The 16810-nt window shown below is 51.1% G+C and overlaps 2 protein-coding genes across 2 annotated transcripts; both read right to left on the minus strand.

The window, feature by feature from the left end:
• Positions 1 to 296: 296 nt before the first annotated feature.
• Positions 297 to 12366, minus strand: UNC119 (unc-119 lipid binding chaperone). The gene is made up of 5 exons (XM_072353557.1): positions 12161 to 12366; positions 6767 to 6880; positions 5794 to 5896; positions 5151 to 5323; positions 297 to 4709 (listed from the first exon to the last, which is right to left on the minus strand). The coding sequence occupies exons 1-5, from the start codon at positions 12276 to 12278 to the stop codon at positions 4597 to 4599; spliced, it is 621 nt and encodes a 206-aa protein (XP_072209658.1). The 5' UTR covers positions 12279 to 12366; the 3' UTR covers positions 297 to 4596.
• A 340-nt stretch (positions 12367 to 12706) lies between these two features.
• PIGS (phosphatidylinositol glycan anchor biosynthesis class S) lies at positions 12707 to 16739 on the minus strand. Its single transcript, XM_072353500.1, has 12 exons — positions 16652 to 16739; positions 16419 to 16558; positions 16239 to 16350; positions 16048 to 16137; positions 15737 to 15828; positions 15210 to 15408; positions 14738 to 14880; positions 14523 to 14637; positions 14132 to 14277; positions 13955 to 14055; positions 13414 to 13624; positions 12707 to 13255 (listed from the first exon to the last, which is right to left on the minus strand). The coding sequence occupies exons 1-12, from the start codon at positions 16722 to 16724 to the stop codon at positions 12980 to 12982; spliced, it is 1698 nt and encodes a 565-aa protein (XP_072209601.1). The 5' UTR covers positions 16725 to 16739; the 3' UTR covers positions 12707 to 12979.
• Between the last annotated feature and the right edge of the window lie 71 nt (positions 16740 to 16810).

Consider the following 16810-nt stretch of genomic DNA (forward strand, 5'->3'; position numbering starts at 1 on the left):
CTCAGAGAATAATTCACTTTAATTATGCCCCGAAAGATTCTCACCCATCAGAAGGCTGAACCCCATTTCAAATGCTTTAATTAATTGCCCTCCTTACGTAGCTGCAAGCAACAGAAGTTGCTTTGTCAACACCTGAAAGTGAAGGTGGTTACATCCGCTGGTGCAAAAATGGCATATAAAACACTGATGGAAAGCAATGAAGATTTACTTTCCATGCGCTAATACAGAAATCTACCATTAACTAACACACACTATAAAAGATACAGCACTAAAGAACGGACGAGCACCTCCGTCTCTAAGATCAATAATTTATTTCGTTTTTATTTTAATTTATTTTTACACGTTGCAACGTTACAGGAGAAGAAACACTTGCTAAGGAGAGTGACACGTTGAACCATTTTCCCCTCGGTCACGGAAGAAGTTAAAGCATATTGCCTAATGCACATTGATGTCTAATTGCCAATATTCACTTAAGCAAGTGTGTGTCCCTGCCCCGTCCTTGCGTAGGTTAGATTTAAGTTCTCCTACAGGAAGACTGAATCGTAGCATCAATCTTTGTTCTCCCCCTTTATCCACCTGCAGGCAAGTCAAGCAGATGGAAACCAAAGCCACAACAGCGGAATCGGTGCCAACGTTCCCTTTGCTTCCAACCGGTTCCTCACTGCCCCAGAAGGTACAAAGAATTATAAACAACCTGGATAAAAATGCTCCTAACATTTTCTCGGTGGTGTATTAACTAGAATCCTACTCTCCTCCCACAAAAAATATATAGATTATATTTGTTTTTATATATATAAATACATTTTAATACAGACAAACCTGACTCTATGCAAAAGAAGTCAATGTCACATTCGAACCTCAGCGTAGCAATGGGGCGCAAGCAGGCAGCACAGTGGGCATCAACACAGTGATTGTAGGGAGGCAGCTACTACAGAACAGATGCAGACATACAATTCCACCCTGGGTCGGGCTGTGCTGTGATATTCAACATAAGTGTGCATCACGCTCTTCAGATACAGTTCTGCGCTTAGGAAACGATATGAACAGTCAATGAGATTTCCTATAGGGAAACGTTTGTATAAATGATGCTCCGTATTAATTACACTAATGCTGGGTGTAGAGAAAAGGGATGCTGGCATAATCGTGGGATGGATGGAAGGGACCTCAAGGACCATCCACATCCAGTGCTCTGCCCACTCCAAAACTCAAGACAACAAGCATTTACATTCATAACATCACTACAACTTTGAGCTCCAATCAGCTACAATTAACATTTTTCCCCCCTCCCTCCTTCTTTTTCTCCCCCAAAGATAACTTTTACCACTGCAGTCGGTGCATGCAAACCCATCTCATTACAACACATACAGTTCTGATGGCTTCTTCATTCTTTGGCCATCACACAGTTTCCAAAACTGAAAAGACTTCCTGCATTAAGAACGGGATAAATCCACATCAGGGGGAGTAAGCTCATAAATGCCATGATATTAAAGGACATCTTCAGCATATATGTATATATATATATGGTAATAATTTAGGCTTTGCTCAACGACTGGAGAACAAAACTCCTAAAATTTAAGCCATTCTTGGTGTGTTCTTGAAAATAAATCATTCGATTTCTCCCCCTGAAGTTGTGGATTATTGGAACACGCAGCCAACCACAAACGTTTTACCAATTGCTCTTCCTTGCAAACTCTGAAATTTAAACAAATCTCAAACAAAATAAGTAAGTTTGGGTTATAACTTCCCTATTCTTTTTAAAAAGGACTCTATCAGCACCCGCTTCCTTATCTGAGATTCCTTCACTATCAGTGCACATCCAGTCGACATCACATGGTGGGAGACGTCAAGTCCAAACTTGGTTGGATTTTGATGCGGCTTCCTTTATCTTCCATTCAAAAAGCCAGAGCTCGAGTTTCCTCCTGGTCAATAAGATCCATGATTGTAAATAGCATGAGTGGAGACTCTAAATAAATACAAACTTGTTTCCATGTGAAACGGAGCCACAACGATAACCGCGGCAGTGAGAAACAAAAGAACCTCCATTGCACAGGAAAGTCTTCTTGTTTCCATTGGCTTAGGAATAGGAATTTGTTTGTTCTCTTGTGTTCAACCATACAATGTGGGACAACAGGAAGCCCATTCAACAAAACCATAGGGAACTACTGGGAAAAAGGTAACTTTATGTTCTTTTCTCATAGGTACCTATGGAGCTGATTACAGCATTATTGTTATTAAATTACTTTTGGTTTTGAACTCCTAAAGACTTAAAAGGAGGTAGCATTAAAAGGGACCAGAAGATGACTATCTCAGCTCAGCAAACAGCAGTTTACACATCGGTCACGTACAGAGAGGATGCTTAGTTGGATAACCCAAGACTGATGAGAGGCTGCACCAAAGTATGGGAGTATACAGAGACGACAGAGCTGTTTGAAAGGTAAGACTGGCAATTCTGGCCAAGCACCATTACTAGAAGTTATTATTATGAACAGCAGGAAAGTGCTGAGAGATAGGAATAATTAAAACAAATAAGCAACGCCTACAACTGTGTAGGGCGCTACTTACAGACACTCTTCTACCTTCAATTTGCTCATTCAGGAGTCGAAACAAAATTATTCAACGCTCCAAGTTGCACAATGTCATTGAATGTAAAGATGAAGAAAAGGTGGGGAGGACACAGACTTTTGGAACTATTATCAGCTTCAGTCATTGCTTTGCTATTAAACTTGCTGATCCGTAGCTCAAAGCGTAATACAAATAACGAGGAAACTCTGCAACCCTCAAACAGCCGTAGGCAAAACGTTGAGTTTTATACCGACAAAAAACAGCAATAAACACAAGTCTCATCGTGATAAGAATTACTAACTGATAGCAGCTGTGTCGGAACAGTTGTTTCTACATGCTTCCTTAACCATCAACCTTAAAAGAAAAGCAAGCTGTAAGCTAAACCCATTGTATTTTCTTTATAAAATGGAATCCTTGAGGTGGCGGAGTCCCCATCCACAGAGGTGTTGGAGAGCCATGGGGATGTGGCACTGTGGGCACGGTGGGGGCGGGCTGGGGTTGGACTTAGGGATCTGAGAGCTCTTTTCCAACCAGAACGATTCTGTGATGCTATGAAATGCTCACGCACCTGATAGAGACCTCGACCCAATAAGAGCACACAGCCTCCCTGCTCTTACACTACATCTGGAACCATTCGTAGTTCTCCTGTTTGACTTCAGCTGTGACCAAAAAGAGGTTCATCACGACTGGGAATGGTATTTTATAAAAAACCAGTACAATCACACGTATCTGAGGCTAACATGTAACATTCCACTTCAACTCACAGGAACAGACATGGAGACATCAAGTATTTATAGGAATATCTACAGACTGCAACTGCCTTTTCTTCCTTTTATAGGTATCGCTGATCTTTAGAGTAAGGGTTTCATGACAACAGGCTATTGGGCAAAAATGAAGCTTCGACCCTACACAACCTTCTCAGGTTTGGTTTTGCATGCACTATTCTATTGACATTGCTACTTCATTGCACTAATATCTTCCTAAGAAGTGCATCCTGAGAAACTTGTGCAAGGTTGTTCTTCAGCTTCTTACAGATAGGGCTTAAAGCCTGACATTATTAAGAGTTGCTGCTTCACCTGTATTCATACCCAGTGCAAAACAAAGGGAAAACGCTGACATAACATACTTCAAATTCAGATACAAATGAGAGATTGGACATTCCACACTTTCTGACTGCCTTGGACAAATTAGTGTTGCTCTAACGAGCATTGCTGGAGCCCTTGTCTTAGCATTGAGCATAGAGTAAAGAAAATAGACACGTGTGACATATAGCACGGACAAGCCAAACGGCAGCTACGTAGAAGTGTTAAATAAAGCTAAAATCCTTTCTTATTTTTTATGCCAGGCTATTCTGGATTCAGTTTGCAGAAACTGAAATTAATGGAGGATGTTTAGAGGGTTTGTAGACACCCAACCCTATGTTCTTCCATCTGCAACGCAGGACAGTACCTGATGAAACCAGTGGTCTTCCTTGCGTGTTTCATAGCTTCCAAGATTTAAGAAGAAACATTCTATAGAAGGAGGAAAACAAAGGGATGAGATGCTGATTTAGAGCAATAATCCAAAAGATGAAACTTGATTTTGTAAGGTTTTCATCTGGATGTACAGGTTAAAACTGGCTGTGCTTTTGAAGCATTCACAACAAGAGCCAACTCTGCATTCGCATCCGTCCAACTCACGTGGTTTCTCAAACTGCATTCTCTGAAACCATCTCGTCCTAAAGGATACGTGAGGGCAAGCAGACAAATCTGCAGACTTAGGGCAGAATCCCACAGGTCCCACAAGGCCACGTTCAAAGCAGATGCCTGAAGAACATAGGGAAGTGGTATCCAAAGTTCACGTAGCATCGTAAAACCGCTCAGAGCTCCGAAGCTCAAAGAGATGAGGCTGGCCAGTTTGGTCATGAAACTCCTACTGTGGCAGAGTCCTTGCTTTGCAGATCCGTGTCCAGCTGACGTTGTGGGCAACTGAAGTGAAGGTGTTGGTGTCCCTGATGACTTCAGTTGGAGCCCGGGTTGGCTGTCCATCCCGCTCTCAAGGTCCTCCGCTGTATGAATAATCTGCCTTGTTGTGCATCACCAGCTTGTTATCTACGAAGTAGAAACTGTCCGACTGTGTCTCGTACGGATGGAGGATCATCTCTCGAACTGCAGGGGCAAAAAAGAAATCAACTGTGTTAAACAGAAACCCTGCTGAGACAACAGACTGCATTGGATTTCTTGTAGACTTTGTTTGAAGGCTCTTTTAAGGAACTCATAATCCAAATATGTTAAGGCCGTTGTGGTAGCAATGGTAATGGGAGGACGGTTGGACTAGATGATCTTGTAGGACCTTTCCAACCTTGTGAATCTATGACTCTATATAGCACCATACAACATCTAAAGGCTCTACCTATCCCCAAAACACTTCAAAAGAAACCTCTGTGTGCCAATAAGCAAGCAGCAGTCCAGCCTTCCCATAGGCTGTAGTATGAGGACAAGGTTACTGACATACAAGATGAGGGGTTATAAAGAACACAAGGTAGCACAGATTTCATACTGATGCCAGAACTAAATCACACGAGACAACATCACAGTAATTGAACTTACTGAGATCCTCCGAGAGCTGTGGGAATTCATAGATGTGCTCACATGTGTTCTTACTGCTGGGGATGCAGAACCCAAATTCAAAATCAAAGCTCTTCAGCAGCTGATCACGGAAGTAATGCCTCTCAATCATACGGAAGTTATTGATGGGTTTGTCCCCTACTGTGAATTCCACCCTGGGAAGGAAGAATGAGAGAAATGAGCTTTCTGCTCAAGGGTATAGAGCATCCCTATGTCAGTCACCCCTATGTCAATCACTAGAAGTTCTTTATTGCACTGGATTGCCATTCAAGTTGATTTAATTCTTCTGATGGGTATTCGTCTCCAAAGAGCAGTGCTGCAGTGACACAGCTGCACGGGGGGGTGAGGGGTCATCCCTGGAGGTGTTCAGGTGCTGTGGGGGCACTGAGGGTCAGTGGGTGGGAATCTGAGAGCTCTTTTCCAACCTGAATGATTCTGTGATTCTATATAAGCTAAAGGGATGGAGGAAAGCAAACCATCCAGCAAAGATGCTGGGAGATCCCCATCACAACAAATGGTCCCTATTACATCAACTCTCAACTTCCCGGTGGGATCAACAAGCAAGAGCCACTTTTTTTTTACGCATCCCAATAGGAAAAAAGCAGCACGAGGAGCAGTTACTTACGTGGCCCCCACCTGGCGCAGCCGAAGGAAAGCTGGGGTGAACTGGTAGCGCACAAAGCGCCCCGCGTTGGGGTCAATGTCCTTCTTGTCATTGTGCTCCCGTTCTGCAAAAGCACAAAGACTGCACTGGGACAACATTCCTTCCTAACAACCCCACTGTGGAAACCGGTGGTCTGTTCCTCATTGGGTGGTTTATTCCTCTGCCTAAGTGTCAAAGCTGTGCTCTCTCTTTCTGTACCCTGGGCCATTCCCATTGAGTTGGCAGAGATGGAAATTGGTTCCCCTGAACGAGAAAGAACTAAAGGTCCTTCTGGCAGAACACTGAGCACACAAAGAGCCCTCTGTCAAGAGCCTGCATGAGCACGACTGCCTATTTTAACTAAGAAAACACACTTTATGAGCAAAAAAAGATTCACAGGTGAACGTTTGAGGCTCTGCCACCAAACTAAAGGACACGCAGAATAGTATGAACTACCTGTTAGATAGGATCCATAGGATCCTTAACAATGTTTGTATGCAGTAGGTTCCAAAGCAAAAGCAGTGTTAACCACGGCATGATGTTAAGCAGGGAGATTCCTTGCCATAAGGACACAGGAGATTCTGTATTGGCTCAAGAAAGAAGGGCTATTAAATACAAGGACATCATCTGCACAGTCATACATGAGCTGATGGGCTCCAGCTGATGAGCAGCCAACACATGCTGACCTCCTCCTCTTTTGCTGCTATTTACAACATCCATCTGTCCTTTCTCATCACAGATAGAGGTCATAATACAGGAGCAATTAATTCTGCCCACTGTATTGGTATAAAGGAATACCTGAACGGTGTTTCTGCTGCAGGTTGGGAATCCAGCCCTCCTGCAGCTCAAAGTTTCTCCTGTTTGGGGGACGCACTGAGTAAAAAGGCTGGGGAAAAGGCAAAAGGAAGCAGCTGTTAACATCAGTTTGTTCCCAGTCCTGTGTGTGCACACCCACCTGATGCTGCTGGCTTGGTGATTTCAAACAACACCGTGCCCGATTCCATGTCCCGGATTTTAAACCTGGTGAAGTCTATCTTGTAAACGTTTTCCTCTGGAGTGCATAGGTAATCTGCAGAAGAAAGCACGCTGATATGAAGGCTTTGTATCTACGAAGGCAGACCCAGCATCGCGTGCTGCCCGGCACTCAGAGGTCATCACCTTTCCCCAACTTTGTGCCAGTTGCTCCTGGATCCGTTTCTCCTTCAGGGCACTGATTGCAGTCAGCACCTGTGCCAAATCCTTGCCTTCTCATGGTAAGAGGCTTTGGCTCTTTAAAAAAACTGCCCTCTGGCAGAATGTGAGCACTAAGCAGCTTTAAGGGCACTAAGCCGACCACGCTGACTGGAGCAGGATCCCCCTCCCTGCTCCATCTCCCCTCTCTGCAGACAAAGCACAGCCTACCAACACTCATCCCATGCAAGGATTCATCCCTCAGCACTGAAAATGGCGTCCAAGCCTTTCCCTGTGCTGGGAAGCAGGGAGCCCAGGGCACCTTCCCCAGAGCACAAAGGCAAGTCTGGAGCTGCGTCTGTCTGCAAGTTAATTATTAAGTGTTTTCCTTCTGCAGAATTCCTGCCCATCCAGCACCATGGCAACAGCTTTATCCCCCTCCTTGGCAGCACTGTTGCTACAGAAACAGTGTCCATGACTCATCCACAGGAAAGGAGAGCAAATCACAGCCACCGGAAGGGAGAAAACCCCAAGCAGAATCCCCACCGGGCTCCTGCCCATCGATGGCTGCACCCCCTGCATTAGCTTATCCAATAGAAAGTACTCAAAAACCTTTCTTCATTTTGATCAGTGCACCCGTATCTCATCAGATGGCATCTGGGCAATGAATTGTGGAATCATACCAGTTGGAAATGTGCTCTCAGACCTCCCAAGTCCAGCCCACCCCACCGTGCCCTCAGTGCCACATCCCCATGGCTCTCCAGCACCCAGGGAGCCACAAGGCTGCTCAAAGCCCCAGTAGGTGAAGCGGAACATCAAAAGAAAGGGAGTTTTCGGTTCATGCTTGCTTCCAAAGCAGGCAGCGTTGTTTCCCTGTTGGGAACCCAATAATCACAGTGTCTCCCTGAATGAGCCCTCACTTGATGCACCACTGATGAGCAAGTGATGAAGGAATGGACACAGAAGCATCTTAGGAAACCCAGCAGATTGCCTTTTAAATACCCAGGGTAAATACTACAAAACCAAACCACAAACGGGGACCCTTTCCTCCTAAAGCAGAGTGGGCTGTTCTATCCCAGAACTCCAAACCCAAAGTTATTCACATTTATGACTATCTCAGAAGAAACAGGACAAGAGGGGATGGCCTGAAGTTGCACCAGGAGGCGATCAGGTCAGATATTAAGAACAATTTACTCTCCAAAGAGCAGTGATGCATTGACACAGTGGACAAGGTGGGGTCTGTATCATGCCCAAAGATCTGCAAGTGCCTGTCCTTACCAAGCAGGTTATTTAGTGGATGAATTAGGGTTTTACTCCCAAGGGTAAGAAGGAACTCAAGATCTGGTGATGACAAGGAATGTAAATGGTGAGGTTGTTATACAAGAGGCAGATACAGCAACAGTGGCTTGCAGTAGGATCGCTTCTCCCCATTGCAGTGACAAGAATGTAGGGAATGAGAAGACTCTGGCCACCATCCGGACCTATTTCTTAACATTCATTAGCCAACAAGGTCAGCGGCTATTTTAAAGAGCTCTCCCGAGATGTAAGCCAGGTATAAAGCAGAGACGACTGCAGAGGAATTGCTGGGAGCTGGAGATTAGGAGATTATCAGATTGAAGAGACTCAGAAGGAAGCGAGCAAAAAATAGCACCAGCCCAGCCAAGACTCGGAGCGATGACGCAGGACAGAGTGCAGGACCTCGAGGGGAAGGCAGGGCACGTTTCCATTAAAGAAAGAACTCAACCACCTCCCTGCCCTCTGCCTCACCAGTTCAAATCCCACAGCTTTCCATTCCCTTTTGCCATCCCTGGTGGGGACAAACCCAAACCTTGGCCTTTGGCAGAGGGGCAAACCCACTCAGCTCAGCCCTGTATACGCCATGTGTGCTCCCCTGGAGATCTCACAGCCCATCTTGCAGAGTGAGAGTGCTAACAAAGCCCTTCCTCAGCACAGCACTTCAAGCTGGGAGCCATCACCAAGCCTTGAAAAGGTTCACAGCAGCGTCTGTTGTGCTGCTGAGGGAACAAGTCACGGTGACAGCAGCTTGACACAGCTCTGCAGTATGGCTCTGCCGCAGGAAATCTGCCTATCAAAACACTTCCACACATCACAGCTCCAGACAGGGATTCATTAACCCCCCCACATTGACATCCTTGGCTAATCAGAGCTCCTGATGTAATGAGTGGTCTCAGTTAAATGGGGAAGGAAGGGAAAGTCGTGGCTTCAGGAGGAGCTCTGAAGACTGATCTGCACGCATTGGCTTGGTGCTAACACAGCTCAGCTGAAATGCAACGCACCCACCAGGTGCCTGCCTTGACCACTGGGCCCCTCCACCAGGCAGGGTAAAGTTGCTGCCCCTGAGAGATCCCAAATGACAGCTCACGGAAGAGATTACTTTCAGAAATGATGAAGCACGCCTTCCTTATTTTGAGGCTTTGTTTTGTAAGCGTTTCCAAGTCTGTCATCAATCATTTATCCAACCTCTCTCGGTTTGCTAGCATCAAAGGAGCCCTTAGGATGAAACCTAGAATAGTAAAACTTAAGATAAGCCTTATCCCAGCAGCACAGGCAAACCATGCAGGTGCCCAGTGCTGTGCTCTCAACCTGAAGCTTGCCCTTGGTTACGCATCAGTTGGACAACTGGCATCGTCAAGTGGCAATAGGGGACGGCGCTGCAAATGCTGTTATGCCATCCTCCTGCTGACCACCCATGGCTCCCATCCCAAAGCCAGACAAAGAAATCAAAGCTGTGCTGGAATTAACCTCGCCTGCAGGCAACGTGGGAGCAGCACAGCGTGACCTAGCAAACATTCAGCCTGGTCGAAGGCATCAGGGACAGCGCTCAACTCCTCTCCCTGCCCCACAAGGCAGGACGTTGGCAGATGCACACCCCAATAATTGCAGACGCACCGCCCTGATCCTCCTGCTGCTGCAGTAATTAATTGCAATTTGAACTGAGCTCTGCCCTGCTCCCTTTGCTAATCCCCAGTTAATCGCGTCACAAGGTTTTTCCTCTTTTTGTAACCACAGTTGGATGAGCAAGTAACAAATCCTGCTAATTGCAGAGGAAACGGTCCCTTTGCTTTACACCTAAACCCAGCCCTCCAAAAGACCCAGACGCACCAGGGCATCACCCTTGGGTCCATCAGGTTTGACCTTAGCGTGACCAGAAGTGATGGAGGATGTGACACTGCAAGGACACGGCACAAATACGCAGCACAGCTTGCACGCTCCCCCATTAAGCTTATTAGAAAGACATCAGGAGGAGAGCCATGAGCAGCAGAATGGGTCCAACAGTGCGAGCTGCTGCGATACCGGCCTCAATGTTTGGATAAAAATGAGTTATCTGGAACTGTGAGGGATGTTTGTGGCACCAGGACAGCGCTGCTGCAATTCCCAACCATCAGCTCCTGTGTCAGCTTCACGTGGGCTGGAGCACCTGGATCTGGGCATCCAAACAGGGGTCAGAGGGATACAAGCAGCCGTGGTCATAAGTTGGGATGAGTTGGTGGTACAGGCACTAAGGTTTGCAATGGGAAGAGTTCAAGTAGTTTTAAGAGGAGAGTTTTACTAAGAAGGAAAAAGTGAAAGAGAAGTGGGAGAAGAGAAATTGTGTCTCTCCATCCAACAACTTCTGATGGTCCTTTTAGTGCATCCCAACACGTATCACCACTGTAACACCCTATAAAAGCCATACACGACCATGATACCACAAAGTCCTTGCCAGCTCCTCTTATTCTCCTGATGTTAAAACACAGACAGGGGGAATTACGTGCTGATCTTTCTCATGGACCAAGGAGCATTCCCCATGCTCTCTACCCCATATCCTCCTTCCAAACTCCAGCCAGGCACAAGCCCTACCCCAGACACTGCCCTAACTACGGGCACCAAGGCTCCACGCTGTACACACCAAGCTGCGAGGAGAAAGAATGAGGAAGGAATTGTATCTGGGCTTTCATACAAACCCACAGGGACCTATACACCAGAGATAGGGTGAACTCGGCCACATCCCCAATGCATGCAGGTCCTTTTGGATTACAACTTCACACCTCTACCATACGCTCGAGCAGAAGCAGAGTAAGACACTGCCTGAGTGCTGCCTTGTAGCAAGAAGAGGCAGAAGAGCAGCTCTGCTCCCTGCGGGGTGACCAGCTCAGCCTTCCTGCACACTGAAAACGCGGGTGCTTACCAAGAGCAAATAGCAACAAGGCCAGGATGCCCGGAGTTGAAGCCACATGAGGTCTGCATGCCCCAGGAGCAAGGGCAGGGGGTGGCCACGTGCCTGCAGCCCCCCGAGAGGGCACAGCTGCATGCAGGGCCACGTGGGCTCCCAAGGAGCAAAGCACTGAGCACAGCCATCGCTGGGACTCACCATCCAACTGCTGCTCTTCCAAGCGCGCTGGCAGCACGCTCCAGTGCCTGCTGCTCTGATTTCTGGGCCTGGGCAGTGAGTCACAGCCCAGCATCTCAGCAGGGAAACAGAGACACAGCAGACCCCCCCAGACCAGCACTCCCTGCAGGGCTTCCTCCCCTCTTTCCTTTCACCCACCCCCTGCACGCCCCGATATCCACAGCCACATCCCTTCTATCTGGGGCTTCTCGTGGCACAGCTCTACCTGCAGCACCGATCCTGCTCCAAGCACAGCCACCCATCATTGCCCCCTCCTTCTCCGCAGAGAGACAACACACACGGGATACAAAAAGGCCCTTTTGGGGGTGGACAGGAGGACACTACCACAGCCAGGCTGGCCTGGAGCATGTGCCATCTCCCAGCTCAGCACGCTGCAATCCCAGCAGGTCCAGCAGAGCACAACAGCCCCTCCAGCCCCACAGGATGCTCTCAAGACCGCAGCAACACTATGGGGGTGGAAAAGGGGAAACCTATCGGGAAGGCTGCAGGATGGCCACAACACTCCTCCCCATTGGATCTGTGACCCCATCCCGAGCCCCTCCATCCCCCCATTTCCCCCGCAGCTCGGGGGGTTCAGCCTGGCCCACCCATAGGACGGGCACAATGAGCAGCATCCCACCTCCGACCCGGCTTGCAGTGGGGCTCTCACTCCACAATGTAAGCACCCCCGCAGTTCACCCCTCCCCCAAGCTGGGTCTCCCCTCGCACCCAAAGCGCCGCCCCCATCCCTCACCCTATAGAACCGCGGTGCCCCCCCCGGCCCCGTACCGCTGGTGACCCGCTGCAGCCCCAGCACGTCGTCGGGCCCGATGAGCGCTTTCCGTCCCAGCTCCTCCTCGGTCCGCGCTGCCGCTCCCCCGGCCCCGCCGCTCTTCTTCACCTTCATGGCCCCCTCCGCCTCCTCCTCTACCTCCGGTATGAGCGGCCCCGCTGAGCGCTGCCGCCGGCCCCGCCGCACCGGGAGGGGCAGCACCGCCCCCTGCACGGACCGCCCCCCGCACGGCACAGCCCAGCGCCGCCGGCAGCACCGCCCGGCATCGCTCCCAAAGCCCCTCGCTGCACCCCGACAGCATCAGGCTGAACGCGTTTCTGTTTGCCCTGCACGACCCCAAAAGGGTTTCCCCCAACGTGAGAGCTTTCCGGTTAACGTGCCGAAGGGAAAAGCTCGACCCCAGTGTCTCAAAACCGACGCTCACAGACTCCGTTCATAAATGCCCACCAACAGCTGAACCCCACCAACCCTCGGTGCTATGGGCTACGTACCTTTAAGACAGGACTCGCTCCGAAGCAAGAGGCGGACAAAGCCCAGGGAGTGGGAGAGATTCACACAGCCCCCCAACCTCCCCACAGCACAACAGGGCAGATGGGGCAGGGGAGTTCTTTATTTACACATGAACACAGCACAGGGCTGTGCAGTGCATGCAGGTCACCCTCCCTTCCCTCAAGTCTCAGTGCGAGGGGTGCAAAGCAGCAGTTCTGAGTGGAGGGTGCAAGACTCTGACTGTGAGCACCTCTCAGCCCTGCCCGCACCGCGATGCAATGCACTCTATGAGGTCCCAGCCCCAAGGCAAGGCACCATCCATGGGCTCAGTCCATCTTGGTGGGCTCCTTTTTGCTCTGCTTGGCTTCCCGGAGCATCTTACCCAAGGAGAGGAGGATTGGGACAGCCATGGGCAGGAAGAGAGGGATGTAGATGGCAAATTTCTGATCATCCGGGAAGTAAAGAAGATGGAGGAGAGAAGGGTCAAAGAACGCCCGCTCCGAACAGGTGACAGCTTCCTTGCTGGCCTGGAAAGCTGAGTGCAGGCGGCCTTCAGCCAGCTGTGCCACGGCATCCTGCACTGCAGCCACAGCTCGATATACCTGCACAGGAACAGCACGGCAGTCAGTCCTCAACCAGGGAGCACCAGAGAAACAAAGCTAAGGGGCCTTGCTCCTGGGCACTGCCCCACTGCTCTGCATGGGGCCCAGCAGCTCCTGACCCCCTCTCATTCCCCACATCAGGGTGTACCCAGTCGTACCTCCGAGGCGACGTCGTCTTTGATGACGATGTTACTGATCTGGTCCAGCAGCTGTGCCAGCGAGGTCAAGGTGGTGGACACAGTGGCAATATTCTCCAATGTATGGGCCCAAAGCAGGCGGTCCAGCTCCCAGTCAGCCACTCCCTCGTTCCCTGGGCTCTCCACCAGGAATTCAGGGGGCAGCTCCTCTCGAGAAATCCCAAATAGTAACCTGGGAACAGATGGGAAGGTCCCAGCCTGCATCAGGATAGTGCGTGTGCTCCTCGCTCCTCCCCCTCTCTGGTGTATTGAGTCTCAGCTCACACCCAGCAGCCTCCTGCATGTGGGGCAGTACAAACCTCACACATCAGGACACACAACAGCACTCCTGACCAAGGAGTGGTGTTGGTTGCTGGTCAGCACCTTTAAAGGCCACAAAAAGTCACCCCCAATCTCCCAGAGTCCACAGAGGGGCTGAGCTGGTGGGCTCCAACATGGAGTCATTGGGCTCCGACCCCATCAATGCACACGTGGGCCTGGGGAGGGAAGAGCGAGTCCTCACCGGAGCTGGGCCAGGAAAACCTCCATCACTTTCACCATGTCCACATCCACGTGCAGCGGGAGGGAGGTTTGGGGGGAAGCAGGGACTTCAACGTTGTAAATCTGCAGGAAAGCACATCAGTGAGGCACAGCCAGAGCCTGGTGTGGAGGTTAAGCTGCTAACACCACGGCCCCGTACCATGATGCCACCCCAGCGAGGGCTGTGGAAAGCATTGGTAGCCACTGGGGCTCCATCCTTGTCCTGGATGTAGAGTGGGGAGTGGGAGCGCTCTGGCACATACAGCAAGAAGTTCAGCACGGGGTAGAGTGAGGCAGCACTGGAACCTAGAGCAGAACTGAGTCAGTGAACACCCCTGACCCAGAGGGACAAAGAGTGAGCACAGCCTTGCTCTTTCTTAAGCTGCAAACCTCAAACAGAACACTCAGCCCAGCAGGTCTCAGGCAACCCCACCCCAATCAGGTGGGGTAAAAAGGTGCTGTAGGAAGGGAAGGGGCACAGGTGTGGGCACAGCTGTTCCCACTTCAGCGGAGCCTGATCCCACTAGAGCAGAGTCAGGAGTGGTTCTCACCCAGCCGGGCCTCCACAGGGTTGATGACATGTGGGAGGCTGTGTGCACTCAGGATGAAGCTGGAGGACTCCTTGTCAAAGCGTGGAGTTACTCCAAGAACAGCATAGTACAAGATCTGCAGGGACACAACACAGATGTTGCTGGCAAAGAACATCCCAGGACACGTAGCAGAGCCAGGGCTGGGCTCTTCCTATCACCTCCCCCAGCCCTCACACCTGTGAGTCGACAGAGAAGTTGGCCACAAGGTTCAGCTTGTCCAAGACGGGTTGCACGTAGTGGTTCACAGCACCCTCGATGTCCCAGTCCACATCATGCGACTTGGGGTCAGGGTTGAGTAGGCTGAAGGTGATTTCGTACCCTGCCAAGCACCCAGACCGTGAGGTTGACCAGCACAGCCATCACCTGGTGATGCCAAGACTGGGAAAGTGGCTACAAAGGAGCTTCCCAGAGCCAAGGGACCTGACACCCTTTTTTCCATGCCCTCCCTAATGTGGGGTCACACTCCAGTGCCCCCACAGTACAGGCCTTGTCCACAAGCAACAGACAAGAGCAAAGGGAAGACTCAGGGAGCCATTATCCCAGAAGACATTCAGGGTTGGTACAGGTAGAGCAGGAACAGCCTCGCTGTAAAATCCAGCTGGACTGTTGGGGGACAGGAAAGGAGGAAGCTGGGGTGTAAATCCATACCCAGGCTGGATTTTAAGTGCCGCCAGGCGTCGGGGCCGAGCTGACCATCAGGAACATGGTCTGAGAGGGCAGCAGAGATGGAGCTGGCCGTGAAAGACATCACCTGCATGAGCTGCTGGAGGCGGGCGTGGAGCGTGGCCAGGCCCTGCCCAGCCCTCAGCAGGGCGCTGCGGTGCTTCCCCACGTAGACATTGACACCCTGGGAAAGGGGCAGCAGTGAGGGAGCACCCCGGGAGCAGAGACAGCTCTGCCAACACACCAAAGAGCCCAGTGCCACCCGTGACAACCTGGAGCGGGATGTGTCCCCCCTCCTAGGGCACCTTCAAGGGACAAAATCCCACCTTCTTCCCTACTCCTAATGGTCCCATTTCTTACTAGGTTTTTACAGCAAGACCTTTTCCATCACTGAACCCCCAGGCTGCATTCTGGTAGGACAGGGAACATGGAAAACTGTGCATTCCCTCCAGGATGGCCTGTCCCAGAGCTACAGCATCCCACAGAAGGTGGCACTACAGGCTGCTTCCTACCTGAGGCAGGAGAGATGAGGCTTCAGGAACCACATACACAGTCAGAGAGCCTGGTGGAGAGTCCCGCAGCGCACGCAGAGCAACGTCAGCCTCTGAGGGAGACAGATCCATCAGCAGAGCTAGGGTTTTCCATCTACTACCCATCCCACAGGCAGCAAAGCCAAGCTTTGGGCTAAGCCAGCTTCAGGGCTGAGTTCAGGCTGCAGAGCGCCTACATGCAGCCCTTCCAGGAGGGAAAAGCACAACACACGGCATAGCACACAGCACTCAGAGCCACGGACGTGCCTTGCCGTGACCCCTCAGCCCCACACCTCGTGCTGTGGCAGCTCCCAGCGCCGCCTCCTCCCTCGCCGTGGTGCCTCGATAGACCATCTCGGTACGGGACGTGACATCGGCTCGTGCTGTCAGCGGGGAGAAGACAAAGGCAGGATGAAAACTCAACCAGGTGGAAGGTGCGGGGGGGCTGAGGGCTGGGAACAGACACCGACGGCGGGGCTCTTACAGCTGACGGACAGCCGCTCCTCCCGCACGTCCCCATAAGGCAACCGCCGGGGCAGATCGGCGGGCACGGAGCCCGGTAGGAACACCAGCGAGATGCTCACGGCCACCTGGAACTGAGCAGCGCGTTGTGGCACAGCCGGAAACCCGGACCCACCGCCCGCGGCCCGGACCCACCGCTCACCGGCAGCCGGCCCAGCGCTGCGATGTCTCCGTAGGGCAGCGCGGCCCGGTACGTCTCCGTCGTCTTCCACCACAGCGGCAGCCCCAGCAGCACGGCGATGGCGGCGAAGGACAGAGCGGCACGGCGACCCCGGGAGCGCTCTGCGGGGACAGCCGGGTGAGGCTCCGGGCCTCGCTCTGAGGCTCCGGGCCTTGTTTGCCCCATCCCGTTCCGAGGCGCGGTGCCGCCGGTACCTGCTTCATCCGCCGCCGCCATCTTCTCTTCCTGTCCCACCGAGTGGGCGGGGCTTATGCCCAGCTCAGCCATTTAAAAATCTCCCAGCTCACAGCGCAGCCAATAAATGGACGGGGGCTCAATTATGCGGGCAGTTCAGCCAATCAGAACTCTATGGG

Source organism: Excalfactoria chinensis, chromosome 19 (genome assembly GCF_039878825.1).
Source record: "Excalfactoria chinensis isolate bCotChi1 chromosome 19, bCotChi1.hap2, whole genome shotgun sequence".
Lineage (NCBI taxonomy): Eukaryota > Metazoa > Chordata > Aves > Galliformes > Phasianidae > Excalfactoria > Excalfactoria chinensis.